Source organism: Simochromis diagramma, unplaced genomic scaffold (genome assembly GCF_900408965.1).
Source record: "Simochromis diagramma unplaced genomic scaffold, fSimDia1.1 OVJJ01000061.1, whole genome shotgun sequence".
Lineage (NCBI taxonomy): Eukaryota > Metazoa > Chordata > Actinopteri > Cichliformes > Cichlidae > Simochromis > Simochromis diagramma.
In genome coordinates, this window is record NW_024386945.1 from 2305863 (window position 1) to 2321046 (window position 15184).

The 15184-nt window shown below is 39.6% G+C and overlaps 1 protein-coding gene across 1 annotated transcript in view; it reads left to right on the plus strand.

The window, feature by feature from the left end:
- Window positions 1-4546, plus strand: part of vwa5b1 (von Willebrand factor A domain containing 5B1) — a 34038-nt gene extending 29492 nt beyond the window's left edge. Inside the window, exon 23 of the mRNA XM_040038028.1 lies at window positions 434-4546. Within this exon, the coding sequence (XP_039893962.1) occupies window positions 434-1066 (633 nt within the window). The 3' untranslated portion in view covers window positions 1067-4546. The remainder of the gene's footprint in view (window positions 1-433) is intronic.
- The last annotated feature ends 10638 nt before the right edge of the window (window positions 4547-15184 follow it).

Here is a 15184-nt window from a genome sequence, read left to right on the forward strand (position 1 = left end):
GGTGCTTATAATATGAGCATTTAATATTATAAGACCATGACCCTCGCTTCCACTAACCAAGACCTTAAAGGGAGCTCTAATTGTTCAGCACATGGCACATTGTCCGTATATTGTTTGGCACTTCCCAGATTCAGTGGAATAAAGTATGTGTCAGAAATGAATAGCTGTAGAATAAAAGATATGTAGAATAGCTGACCATGAAATGATTTCCTCTTCTTGTAACAGCGAGGAATCCTTGGTCAGAACACCTCACAACAAGCTGTTGATTGGAGCAGAAAAAACCCCACATTTCAGAAGAACAGCATGAATTTGAATCAGCTGTGGACTTGCTCCCTTAGTCCTTATTTTCTATTGATACGCATAAAGACAAACACACAGTCTGCCAACTGAAACTGATTTTAGATGCTCTCCAATAACTTCTTCTTCTGTACAGGTGTTGTTGCAGTTGGCTTGTGGTGCATTTCCCCTGGACGCAGCTCTGTGCGATGCCATTAATGTGCCCATGGACAAGCTAAAGTGGACGTCCCCCTTCACCAGTCACCGCACCAGCCTGGGCCACTTGTCTCACTCCAGCAGCCGCCGCGCTGAGAGTGCTGATGACGGATGCAGATCACCGTTTGAGCAAGAAACATATCAGCAGCCTGCAGATCACACCGCAGGCATTCACAGCCTGTCTCATCTGTCCAGGAGCACCTGGACAGATGCTGGTCCCTCCTCGTTAGCCAGCCCATCTGCCGCTGCCAATCCCCCGCTCTCCACACTCTCCCGGGTGGATAGTGCACAGAGCTCTGGGTCAGGGGGCTTGGAAACACCATCGCCTGTAGAAAGCATGGTGTGGGCTACAGCGGTGGCCCTTGCCTGGCTGGAGCATAGCTCTGCCAACTATTTTATAGAATGGGAACTGGTAGCCGCCAAGGCCAGCATGTGGCTGAGTGAGCAGGACATCCCAGAGGGCCGAGATTTAGCATCAGTGAAGGCTGCTGCCAATCAGCTCTTCATCATCCTCAGACACTGGGATGAAAACCTGCAACTGAACATGCTCTGTTACAACCCTAACAGCGTCTGAGGCCTGTCAGTCCAAGACTGCAAGTACTCAAACCCTAACGATACTATGCTAACTGAGGCCATGCTATTCTCTGATCAGCAGTTTGTCCTCTGGAGTCTGATTTTGCGTTGCAGTTGTGAACAATGTGTGTTTTCTTCTGTTTGTGTGCTGTTCCTCCAAACATATCACAGGCTCTTCAGAGGAACTGCAGTGTGTGCAAGCTGTTACCTCGCTGGTGCCATATGCTGTATCTGGATCACTATTAGCAATGGAGCTATCCGAGTTATGCCACTGATTTGAGTTTGAAAGAGAAGAATGCCAGTGTTAAATTTGTAGCATGCCATCAACCATCATCATCTGAGAAAAGCTATTACTGTCATCACATTGATGTAACAAGGAGAATGCTGCAAAACTATGGTAAGATCAACTGTTCCACTAATTAGTACACGCCATTTTTACAACAGTACAACCTTTTCTGAATTGTTTGGATTGTGCTGAGGGGAAACAAATGTTGAAAATAATAATCTGGTTACTTGCCCTCAGTACTGGCACTCTTTTCTAATGCTCGGTGCCATTACATTGTTAGTACTATTTGCCATTTTTGCAGTTTAATTGTAGCAGAGAAAGAAAAATATGCAAAAAGCTAGAGAAAATATGACATAGGTTAACAATTTGTTTGAAAAAAAATATGTGGTATATGTGGGGAAATGTGTGTATCTCTCTAGCATGTGATTTACTGTCTATATTTCATACAGTTTTTATTTTCCCGTACCTGATTATAACTGTTTTAGAGTATAAGATTTATTATTTCTTTTACTTTTACTTAAAAACAAAAACACAGATGTGGAGCTGGATGCACCAGCGGTTTGCAGGTTCATAATTATCCTCATAAGCTGAAGGTTTGCTAAGTAATAAGGAAATTTCCACTAATTTAACTCTAATTCACACAGAGATTTTCCCTGTAATTTACCAGGTTTAACTGCTGTAAGCTGACATAAGCATTGTTATTAATCTGTTAGAATAAAAAAGTGATTACGCTTTAAGAGGTTTTTCTAAATGAAGCTTCTCAAAAAATAGCACGAAACCTACAGAAATAATTAGGCTTTTAGCACTAAGGACCACACTTGACTTAAAATATATCAAAAGCATTATATAGACAAAAGCATTGGGCCATGCCTCTTAAACTTTGAATTCAGGTGCCTTTTAAAATGGCTCATTCTAAAGAACCCACTGAATTCAAGCATGGTACTGTAACAGGATGTCATATCTGCAATAAGTCAGTTTGTGAAATTTCTTCCCTTCTTGCTGATTCCGAATCAGCTGTAAGTGGTATTATTGCAAAGTGGATGTGATTAAGAGCCACAGCAGCTCACACAAAGTGGCAGACCATGTAAAGATGCAGAGTGGGATGGCTGAGTGCTGAAGTGCATAGTGCATAAAGTGGCAAACACGGTGCTGACTTAATACCTGTAGAGATCCAAACCTCCACTGGCATCAGCACAAACCCTGTGTGCTGAGAGCTTCAAGGCATGGATTCAATGACCAAGGAGCTCCTGTAGGAGGGGATTTGTATTTCTGCATTAATAAATCAGTGCCGTACATGCATCATAACCGCGATCTGTTCTGTAAACCTACGCTGTAACCTTTGCCATAACCTGACATGCTGCTCCCTGGAAATGTAACTACACGCCCCTGTTGTAATTGGTCCGTTCAGGAGATTCCTCCCCTGAGTTTCTGGCGACCTTTTTGCTGTGGTTTTTGAATGAACCAGTGGAGCCATGTGCATACAACCACGAATGTGGACGTTGGGCTCTACAAGGATTCACTGCAAAAGTCTAAATCAGTCTAAATCAGCCGTAATGTGTAGTTGGCCCAGTTATTTTGTCCATGTTGTGTTTTTATGCACTACATAAAGATGTAGGAAATACAACAGTAATTGCTAGTAGTATGGTATAACAGGCAATAAAGGAAGCTAAAAGTTATTCTGTGACACTGGCTGGAGCACACCTGTCTTTAAACATAGCCGTCATCTTTATCTCAGTGTTATAGCTCTTAATTTTCATTATTGGGTCTTGCACAGTTGCAAACTGAAAAACTCGGACCATAAAAAGAGAGACAGACAGATAGAAACAGCCAAATTACTAGAAATTAGTTGCACATCCTGCTGACATCATAATCACATATAAACATATCTATATATATGCACAATTAAATTCAATACTTTTCTTTCCCCAGAAAGAGCTTTACTTTATAAGTTATGTTATTTGAATACAGATTTTTTTTATTTCAAAGAACAACTCACATTTGAAAACACTGTTTTAATATGAAATCACTCCCAAAACTATAATACAAATTCTGGAGAGATCCCACTGTGGACTACAGGTGGATGCTGGGGTGTTGTAGAGTTGAAACCAGTAGACATCAATGCAGGGTTAGATGGTAAGTTCTGCATCTTAAATGGGCTGCCAATTTGGGAGTGTGTGTTTGGTATATGATGGGAGAGCGAGGCATGTTATGTGTGCACGATGCAATCCTAAATGAGTTTTCAGGATTTAGTTGACTTAAATATTTTTTTATTGGAAACTATTTATTTGCACATTATAAAGCAAAATCAAAAACGGTTAAACCCACTTGTAATGATCTATAATTTAATTATCACTTATGTTGGACCTTGGATTTGCAAACAGCTGGTGCTGCCTACTCCCCAATAATATGTACAGCGACCAAAAGTCCTGCTCCTGAAATCAAAGATGAATGGCCCCTGCTAATTATCACTGTCAAAGCTTCTTTACCTCAAGTGCCTAAACAAGGTTTAAATCAGCTGAAAATGTAAAACCTGTTCATTGCAGTAACAATTGGTCCATTTAAAAAAATATACACAGTCGATACCCTTCTTTCTGCCTTTTTTATTCTTCCTTTTCAGTCCATTTGAGCATGTTTCAGTATTAATTTTCTATTTTTTCCCCCTCGTTGCAGTGTTGCTTTACTCAGGTATTCCTTTTTCCACTCAGGCTGAGTTGCATACGTCCGTCTGCATGAGCACAGGTGTTTATGTTATGGTGTTTGATGATTCAATTGCCACATTGGAGGCAGTAGTGCAGTATTTCCCTCTCTGAACTGAGAAATACAATGTAGATGTCATATAGTAATATTTTTGTCCTGTAATTGCAGTATTTAGTGCAGCTGTAATTGAAATAAGTATTTTTTATGTACCGAGTCAGGTGTATGGTGCAGTATCTTTCAACTTGCTGTTCGTGCCTTTATAAATGATTGTTAACTGTTTGAGGCTGCTGAAAGCTTTTGCTGTGTCTTTATAATTGTGAATGCTCTGACCAGCTCTGAAGGTGCATGTAATAAAGTAAGTCTACAACCAAAGAGCTGGGGCTCAAGTCATTATTGTTCCTCTGCTACCATGAAGGCAGACCTCATGGACTAATACTGTGACCCTTGTCTTTTTAAGGATCTCCTGCTATGCTGATAATTCCAGGTTTACCCATCGGTTTGTCTCACTAATCTTCCTTCAAAATGAAGGAAGCACAAATGTCAATTACCAGTGGAGATGTCCATTTTGCATATACTTTATGGTGACTGGACAGTAAGTGCTGTGGGGCAAACAAACATGAACAATTTTTATGTTGATATATTGGTCAGTAATGGCTTTAGAGAAATGTCATCAAATCAAATCATATCATGTAAGTACACCACAGAGAGCACTCGATGAGCTGAGGGAAGCTACTGATTTCCTGGGCTTCCTACCTGCAGGAAATTCTATATTAATAGACATACGATTATTGCCAATATTATAAAAATGTAACCTGTAGTCAAGTACCACAATAAAGCTCTACAGAACATCTTCAGTCACATTGGTCTCACAGCCCTGTCTGACTGTGGCCTGCTGTTTATTTCAGTACATCAGAAAATTACTTGGAAACATGACACCACGGTGGCCATAAACCAGCTGTGAAATGGAGAGATTTTATTAGCGAAAAAGGATACGTGTTGCACAATGTGAAGAATTAAACTGGGAAAAAAGTAACTCTGTATGTACCTCTAAACCTATCAGTATATTGATCACCCAGCCACAAGTAAGAGCCCCACAGAGGTGCTCTTCAAAAGGAAAATCAGGAGGAAGCTCCCAGAAATATTACCATCACAAAAAGATTTGGAGACAAGACACAAAAATCCTTAAAAAAAAAAAATCAATGGTCTACACAGGCAACAACACAGAGCAAAAATACCACCTACGACCCTACAACTAAAACACAAGGTTTTACACCTCATACATATGACCAGGATGCTACACCTGATTAGATTTCGTAAATGGAAACAAACCTAGAAGCTAGAAACCTTTCTGGTCATGCACTATTAGAGGTCACTTATTTAGAATGATGGTCCATGATGGTACTTTTATGTGTTCATCGGTTTTGACAAGGTCTCCAACACCACTGGATGAAATGCAGCCCCAAACCCTGAAGGAGCCTCCACCATGTTTCAAAGATCACAATTGTACCTAAAAATATCTAATTTTTGATTAATCTCATGTTCATCTGAGTTCTTGTGTCATTTGTCATACTTCAGCCTTTTCTCTTCATTTTCCAATTCAGTAGATGGATCAACAGAAAGACCAGATGCAGGTCTCAGGTCCCGTGTCAGGTCTTTGCTGTATTTCCACCTGATAGCTCTCTTGTTGCAAACATCCTATTTGATGCCTGTCAAAATGTGTTATTTTTGACACTTTTTTGTATATTCAGCTAAAGAAATTTGGACAAATTATGTGCAGGCTGCTAGTAACAAAGATACAATTTATTTAATTGGTTGTTTGCTAAGTTGCTTGTTATGTATAGAAAGAATGCTGCTTCATTCCTTTAAATTACAAAAAAGGCTTTTTATGCACACTTGACATGAAAAAAATGAGAACGTTTGGAGAAAGGGAGCAAAGTTGTTGGACTTCATGGTAAGTTTGGACAACATGCTTCTATAACTTGGTTCCAACTGATAGTTGCACTCATCCTGCTGGTTGCTAGGGGCTAACGTTTGTATGAGTAATGATACATTCACAGCAACTGGAAAATGAAATTTTGCTCTTGCTTTGACTATAAAAGCACTCTGTAAACTTAAGTTTGGAGAGCAGTCTATTAAAAACTCTTTGGGCTTCACAACATTTTCCCATCACTGAACTGAAGTCAAGGTGACCTGAGCTACACTGGTTGTATTCCTTCCCCCGAGTGACACGGTACAAGTCTCATTAACAACAAAAAGCAGCCATAATGTGGGTCCTTGAAATCAAAGAGGGTGATAGTAATTAGGATGACAAGGCACCATTTACACCATCCACACTATTACAAGGTAAAACAAGCCTGGCGTGAGAGGCAGAGGGCGCATGAACGAGAAATGGGGGAAGAGAGGGCCAGCGAACGGAGCACCGGGTAAGAAAAATGAAAGCTCATTACTGCTGCGCTAATAACCGTCTTCACCCCTGTTTGAGAGATCAAACAAGACTCAAAGAGTTCCTGACATTGTGGAGTGCTTTGAAGAGCATGCACACAAAAACCCGTATTTAGATCACGATATTTTCTCAGGTGTGTTGTGATATTACGCAGCACGCCTTGATTCCAACAACAGACACACACATTAAAATCACCTTAGAAAAGTTTGGACTGCGTCCTGTTGCTAAGCTACTGACTATAATGCATGTGAAAATGTGTTGTTTGAACTAATCTTCTGTTATCTCATTTACAGTCCTATATATAGATTAGAATGTAGCATGACATGATCAGTGAGAACAGTGGTGGGTTTTACAAACATAACGCTGATGGGAGCCAAAGATTAATTTCGATTCAGGCTGGAAAGCATCAAAGTGCTCATTTAGCTCGACACGCACATCCATCTTCATGTTTTTTCCCCGCAGGTCCATTTACTCAACATCTTCAGTGACAATTATTCTGTTACATTCCAGCTACTTAAACTCGTCTGGCTTTAGAAAGGAGGCTTATGTCTGATTTAATCCAGGCCACTATATCACAGCAGTTTAAACTGGACATAAATAGCATACAGAGCAAACATAAGTAATTGCAGTGTCGGGCTGACTGCTGGCCTAGAGGCAGGTCGTGGGGCACAATAAATGACTAGTGTCTCAGCTTTGGGGTGCTTACTTAAGATCGTGATTAGCAGTTGCTGTGCTACGTTTTCATTGCATAGCAACTGTTAGTAAGTGTCTATCTTTTTCTCAGTAATTTATGTTTATTAACCTCAATGTAACAGTCAATCCAGGACTAAACTTTGAGCCACAGTAGAGTCGCGCTGTTGATAAATTATTTAATATTTATTTAATGGATTATTTATTGTTAAGATGACCACATGAGGAAACTAAATGTTTATGTATACACACATTGGCCACTTTATTAAGTACACCTGTTTGCTAATGCAAATATCTAATTGGCCTATCACGGTCAAGATGACCTACCGAAATTCAAACCAAGCATCAGAATGGAAAAAAAGGGATTTAAGTGACACTGAATATGTCATGGTTCTTAGTGCCAGATTGCCTTGTCTAAGTATTTCAGACACCGCTGATCTACTACAACCATCTCAAGGGTTTACAGAGAATGAGTCAAAGAAAATGAGCAGTAGTTCTATTTGTGAAAATGCCTTGTTGATGTCAGAAGTCAGAGGAGATTATCCAGACTGCTTTGAGGTGGTAGGAAGTATATGGGAACAGTAACTCATGTCGAACATTAAAGGAGATGGGTTGCAGCAGCAGGAGACCACACCGAGTGACATTCCTATCAGCTGGCAGGAAACTGAGGTTACAGTTCACACTGACTCACATTCACACTCACAAAAATCGGACAAAATAAGATTGAAAAATGATGCTTGGTCTAATGAGTCTCCATTTCTGCTGGCACATTAAGAATTTGGTGTAAAAAACATGAAAGCATGGATCCATCCCGCCTTATATGAATGGTTCAGGCTGCTGGAAGTGGTGCAATAATTATCACTTTGCAAGTGAAGAACAAATATTTTCTTTGAATGAAACTTTCTCAACTCCTCTGCTAGAACAGTATATTAATGACAAAGGTGGATTTTGATTTCATAGCCCTGAAATCCTCATATTTTCATGTCCCATTTTTTGTCCCAATAACTGATGTCAGATGTTTTTCCAGCTGATATTCTGTGTGGTAGTGATCCCTGAATTTTAGCAGGAATGCACTGATTGGCACATTTCTTTTGGAAGCACATTTCTCGCGAGATGGGCAGGTACTCTGTCATTTCATGTCATATTCTGCTATGCGCATGATTGAAAAATAACTGCTGAAAAACTTTCCCACCCACTTCGTCCATTCTTAGTCTTTATTGAAACTGCTTTTGCCATTCTTTGGGGTGTTTTCTGCTATTTTCTGCGAAACTCTCCTTTCAAAGTCGGGAAAAATGGGTTACAGGTTAGCCTCCACTTAGGCAATGATGACAGCCTTCCCTGCTTTTCTTCACAGCCATTAGATACAAACCAGACTTTAGAAAAATGTCTTTCTTGCAGTCTTGACTCTCGAAAACTAGATTCAATCAAAATCTGGGACAATGTCTGAATGTGTGCAGAATAAGAGACAGAAATGCTGCGTTCCCAGCGATTTGATGTAACCCCGACCCTTCATGAAAATGATCAACAAAAAGTGGTGCAGATCATTTCAATGTTTATTACAAGTACATTAATAGTTTCACAAGTTGAACAAATCTGCTTCTTGTCGAGGTGTTGCCTTGAATGAAAATACATTTTTAAAAAAAGCTCTTGAAAATCAAGTTGATGCACTATATTGTTTGATCAAAGTGTGTCTGTGGTTCACTATGGTCCAGTTTGCATTAGTAATGCACATCCTTGCACCGCCAGCCTCTAGGCATGATTGTCATTAATTATTTAATACATTTAGGGAAGGGATGGATGGAGAGAACTTTACTTTGGTCAGAGAAACACTAAACAAGGATGAAGAAAAAACGTACATGGGATCATCTCTCTAGCAGGAAAAAGAACCCCCAAAATAATAAGCTGTATGTTCCCTTTTCTTAAAAATTGCAACCTTTCTACTGAAATGTTATTTCTCATCAGTGGTGAAAAACACACATTTTGTAGCCCGTTTCTGAGGGTTGTAGTTTCAGTATGGTAAATATTTGTTTGTTGCTGACAAAGAACAGCACAGAGGCTCTGAACATGGCAGCACAAGAACAGCCCCTCAGCAGATCCATATGGGAAGGCATCAACCCCAACCACAGGTCCCAAGACTGTGCTAAGGTGCCCCAGAGACTGTCCAGCACATGTAAGATGCAGTTGGGGCAGTCTACACCGAGTCACAACCAAAAGTCTGGGATAGTGGTAAGTAAATGGCAACTTCTAATCCATATTTGGCAACATTTGTTCCACATATGGATCAGAAATTTCCAAGCTGTTATGGGAGATGGTACCAAAAATGGATGAGAGCAAAAGATCCTTTGGGACTTAAAATTCCAAACAGACAAGCAGCTGGTGGCCAATCAATCAGAAACAGTGGTGACTGACAAGCAGCAGAAGATTTCCAGTTCGCTGGACGTGGAGTCCCAGTTAACTGGAGCAGAAGTGGAAGGTAAAGCACAAAGGGGTCACAAATCACGCCAGGAACTAAAATTCAACAGGAATCCAGGAACATCCAAATTTGGGTGCATTAGTAATAATATGAGCAATACAAAACATAATATAAAGCCTCCGTTCACTAGAAAAGTACTTATACTTTAAATAACTTCAAGTTTATTGAGCTAATAATGCTAAAATGCATGAATATTTACGTAAAACTATAAATACAAGACTTCCCTTTTATTTGAAAAAAGTGTTTTGCATTGTGCTTCTTATACAGTACTGCCTCATGTATTACCTGTGAAACATACAGCAGTCCCAGTACTGTAGTTTCAGCTTGATATAAAAAAGGAAGAAATAGGAAGCATAATACAAATGACAGAAATCAGAATAACATCGCAGGCAGAAATGATTAGTAAATCTCTCTCATTTTGAGGTGCAGAAACCGTGAAGGTTTTGATTAACCTTGTTTTTATTGCAATGTACCAGCCATTTACTGAGAATATTTGATTCTTTTGATGTAGTAGCACTCAAATACTTGAACTGAACAGTGTGTCACCATGTCTGGAGGCTAAACGCATCCTAAAAGAAAAAGAAATCAATCCACTGCCTTCCCAGTTAATAACACTTCTCGGGAAAAAAAGGAGCGCTAAAGCAATTCAAGGTTTCCTCTCTCTAATAAGGCACTAGCAGAGAAAAATGCCATTTCCACTTATTATAAAGAATAAGATAAGTTTTATGAAGTACAAATGTGATACTCAGAAGTCTAGGGTGTAATTTGTCTGATTATTTATACTGTCTGAGAAAAACACATCAGACATGTAATTTGAATCAGGGCCAGCTGGCGCCTGAGCAGGAAAACGCGATATCTTTTAAATGGCAAATTTCATTTATAAAATCTACTCTTGGCTGCTCCCTTCTTCACATGAGGCCACACCAGCAGGCAGCTCCACATATTTGATTAGGCAGATGCTTACACTGGATGCCCTTCCTGACACAAGCCGTTTGTGACTTCTCAAAGGATCAAACCAGAGAGCTTTGGTTAGTTAGGGGAATGTGTAAACCACTGCCCGCTGTAGCCTCCCACCTCAGAGTGCAGCAATCATTTCACTTCCATCAATAAGCCTGTGTGAAGCCCTCACGGTGCACTTCTTGCACAGTCCTCATGCCGCATTGACATTCAAAACTCTTAAGCGGGAAATAATAGAAGGAATGTCTTTGATGGTTCCCTCACTGTCAGAACGGCGACTGCCCCTGATGCTAAAAGCACTGCACGACTCGACTGATGGGTTTCCATGGTGTTGAACCAGCGCTGCTGCTTTCATGTTTGCAGCATAAAAGAAAAGGGTTGTTTGTTAATGTACCACTATTAGATGAACAATAATGTTCTTACAGATGTGATCTTTTGGTATCATTGCTTGTTTTTTTTAAAGCTACATTTAAAAATAAAGTCTGTGTGGTTAAAAAAAAAGTCTCGTAGCGACGATTTAAAACTGAAAAGTTCAGAGAAATAACAGAAGTTTTTGTCTTTAAGTCACACTGAACAGCAGTCTTTAGCAGTTAGAGTTTCCCTGTGAAATGACAACATTAAAGAGTTACAGAGTGGGACATCTATTAAAGCGAGAGCAGCATTTAAGATGTTTAGCTCAGATGTTCATCCCAGCAGTGATCTTTGGTTTTCAGTTATTTCTGTTTGTGATTTTGAGGCTCCTCTGAGCTTACTTCCTGTTTTATTTTGAAGGTTAATTCCTCATGTGTTTATAGAGCCTTCCTAATGTTAGATCAAGTTCACCTGTACTTTATTGTCTTATATTACCTGTAGTCCTCGGTACCCCATCTGAATGCACATCCTCAGTTTCTCTCCTCTTTTTGTAGTTGCTTTGCTCTACAGATGCAAACAGAAGAGGATGTGATACAGGAGATGAGTCGAGGCAGTAGGTTTTTAAACATTTTAAACATGAAAATTTGGCATACCTGCAAAAAAATTTGTTTTGGTGCTCATATATATATATATATATATATATATTAGGGGTGCAACGATATTCGTATCGATATTGAACCGTTCGATACAGTGCTTTCGGTTCGGTACGCATATGTATCGAACAATACAATATTTGTAATTTATTTTATCAACTTTCCTTCTGACGATGCTGTCTGTGTTGAGCGCTCAGTGAATCTGTGTTCGACTACTCCGCCTAGGCTGCACTGTCAAGCGCAGATCCACTGAGCGCTCAACACAGACAGCATAGTCAGAAGGAAGAGCGCAGGGCAAGCTAGCGAGACAGAAGTTAAGCTCTACTTGCAACATTCAGATCTGGCGTTTGGAATTATTTTGGTTTTCATGTGACGTATGACCCTGAAGGTAAGCGAGTCATGGACTAAAGTAAAACAGTATGTTGGATGTGCCATGCAATGCTCAATTACATTGGTGTGAACTAGTGTGTTAGCGCAGTTAGCTCGTTAACGTGTTTGCCGTCTAGCCCCATGCACGGAGCGATCGGCGGTAGCTCGTTAACGGAGATTTGCCGTGTTGTGGCGTTAAGGTCATTTCAACGAGATTAACCTGAAAGCACTAGTGGGAACACAACGAATATGACTGCACATTTACGCCGACATCATCCTAGTGCAAAGACAAAAACAACAAGCATGCTACTAACTTTAGCCGAGTCATTTAGACAGCTGTTAGCACATGATTCTCCTTATGCTGCTGAGAATATAGCCCAGAAGAAGCGGATAGTATAGCTTTTATTTTGGAAAGAGCCATTTCTCTGTAATAAACTCTCTTTTCCAAAGATGAGTGATTCCTCAATCAGATACAGGGCTTGCAATATCGCTAGCCCGACGTCCCGGAGCTAGCGATTTTTTCAGTTGGGCTACCAAAATCTATCTCTTCCCTGCCCGTCGGGCTATTGTAGGAAAAATATATGTCAATGCTTTTGCATTCTTTCAGAAATGTAGCTGGGTAATTATGTCATTGGCATCGGTGAGCCACTGTCAATATGTGACATATTGAAGTTGCGTTTGAATTTGCGCTTGTTTTTTTGCTTTCACTTTGCAATCGTGCGAACTGTGTATAGAGAGCGACAGCACTGATCTGTGAGTGATGATAATTTGTGCACCAATTCCTCTGACATCGTCTTATTAATCGTTAGCTTACTATGCAAACATGACAAGTGAAATCTCCCGCAGCAAGCTTAAACATGTGAGAGGTTGATCGCGCAGAGAATCGCTGAGCTTATGTGAGTGAGCGTGTAAAAGCATTTCAGTTCTGCTGAGCCAAATAAGACAGGTCAGGGTGAAGAAGTGACAGCCAAAGAAAAGCTTACCACAAAACGGAGAAGTTATGACAAATCAGACTATAAGGCAAAAAGAAAGTGCAGCTTTATGGTTTCATGGACAAAAGAATTTCTGTGGCTGCAATATGATGAGCTAAATAACCAGGGCTGCACATAAGTGGTCCGCAGGTGCGCATTCGCTGTCAAAATAAAAAACATGCACAAGGGTTAGGGTTAAATTTAAAAACTGTACTTTTGAGTTAAAATATATATTTATAATTTTAATAAATGACAAATTAAAAATGCATGAACATTTTTTTGTATCGAAAAAATATCGAACCGTGACACCAAAGTATCGAACCGAACCGAACTGTGAATTTTGTGTATCGTTGCACCCCTAATATATATATATATATATATATATATATATATATATATAAAAATAATGTGACAAGATAATATCTGTTTTAATCACATAGATAAACAGTGTAGGACCCATGGTTTGTCTTTAAGAAATGAAACAATATGTGTATAAAAAGCGCAAATTGCCTTCTCCCCTTGGTTTTTAAAAAAATACCTCTCATATCCTGTGAAGGTAAAAAACTGTATTTTTAAAGACTACACCTGTACATCGCCAACAGTGCTTCTCTTGACAGTCCTTTCTCCACCAGATGCATTTTAGGAATTGAGATATCATTCAAAATGGAATACTGAGACTGATTTCTGGTCACAGACACGAGGAAGGAGAAGAGGAGGCACAAATTAAAGAAATGAGAAAAGCCTGCAGTCTCTGATCTTTCAGTCTTTCCATTCCTTGTGTTTGATTTTCTGTCATCTTTTTTTCATTGATCCTATTTGCATTTTCGAGCTGTGTTTTTCCTGCCATTTCTGTGCAACACTTTGTTCCGCATCAGTAGTCACTAAAAAGAACACGCCTCCAAATGTTTCCCCATTTAAAGTCTAAAGAAATGCTTTTTGAAAACAAAGAGATAATCACCCTGTGCTTTCTGCGGAAAAATATACCATTTCAACAATTTTGTTCATGTTTTCCCACATTCAGTAAATACACTTTAATTATATGACATTTTAAATTATATTACAATTTGTAGATCACTGTGAATGTAGAAAGAAAGCACCACACTGGTCAACTGCTATTCACTGGTAGGATCTGTCAAGTGTGCCATATTACCCAGCAGGAGCTGAAAGTCTAATGAGTCTAATGAAGGTCTAAATCAAACATTATTATCTCTTGCTGAATTTCCAAATGATTCTCAAGCACTTTGTTTACTATATATTACATTTGGGTTTTTTATAGCCAAATAAAAGTGATTCTTACAATGTGTACTCTTAGTTCAAATTGCAAGCCAGGATAAAAGCAGAGGCTTGCATCATGAAGGCTAGCCGGTGTAAAGTCTTTGCCAAATCAAACAGGTGGCTCATCGGTAAGATTTCCAACCCGGATCAGTGAGGATATCAGTTAGGACAAAAGAGAGGGGAAAGGCATGTTTAGAGGAAGTGAGTGAGAAGGTGAAGTATAAACGTGGAGGTGAAGGCTTCTTTCTTGGTCAGTATCCTCACAGTGCACCACGATGTAAACATCACTGTTGACAGTAATGCTGGTGGTCAAGCATTTTCCCATTGCAGGCTTAAGCCTTGGTAGCATCTAGTCCGACATATCTAATACTAGAAAAACTAATCTTTCTATACTTGGTTATTCCCTTTTTATATTTCAGTTACTGTTAAAACCAAACTCATACTCTTACCTTCTTCTGCTGCATCCACAGATCAAAGCATTTCTTATGAACCACATTTACCGTGATGTTCATTTTTGTAATCAGTAAAAATGTGGAATATAGTCTCACCACCTGGTAACATGATAGAAAAATGCTGTGGGGGTCACATGTAAATCTTTTTGGGCACCAGGAGTGTCCAAACTAAAACTTACAGCACTGCCAATCTGGAGTGAACCAAAGCTGTGCACTGACAGAAAAACTGAAACCTACAATCGCATTCCTGCAGAAACACACTGCAAACATGTAAATGTCAACAGTAACACTGCAAGAAAAAAAAAAAATAGCATCATGAATATTTGTAAGCCAGTTACAGGCCAGGTGGTAAAGTGAGCTTTTAGGGGCCATCAGTACATTCAGCAGGAAGGAGTAGATAATGCTCTCTCTGCTCAATTACACTGTATGTCTGACATTTAGCTCAGGTTTCTTTAGAGACCATCCAGCATTGGCTCAATCCTTGAAAATAAATATCTGTGGA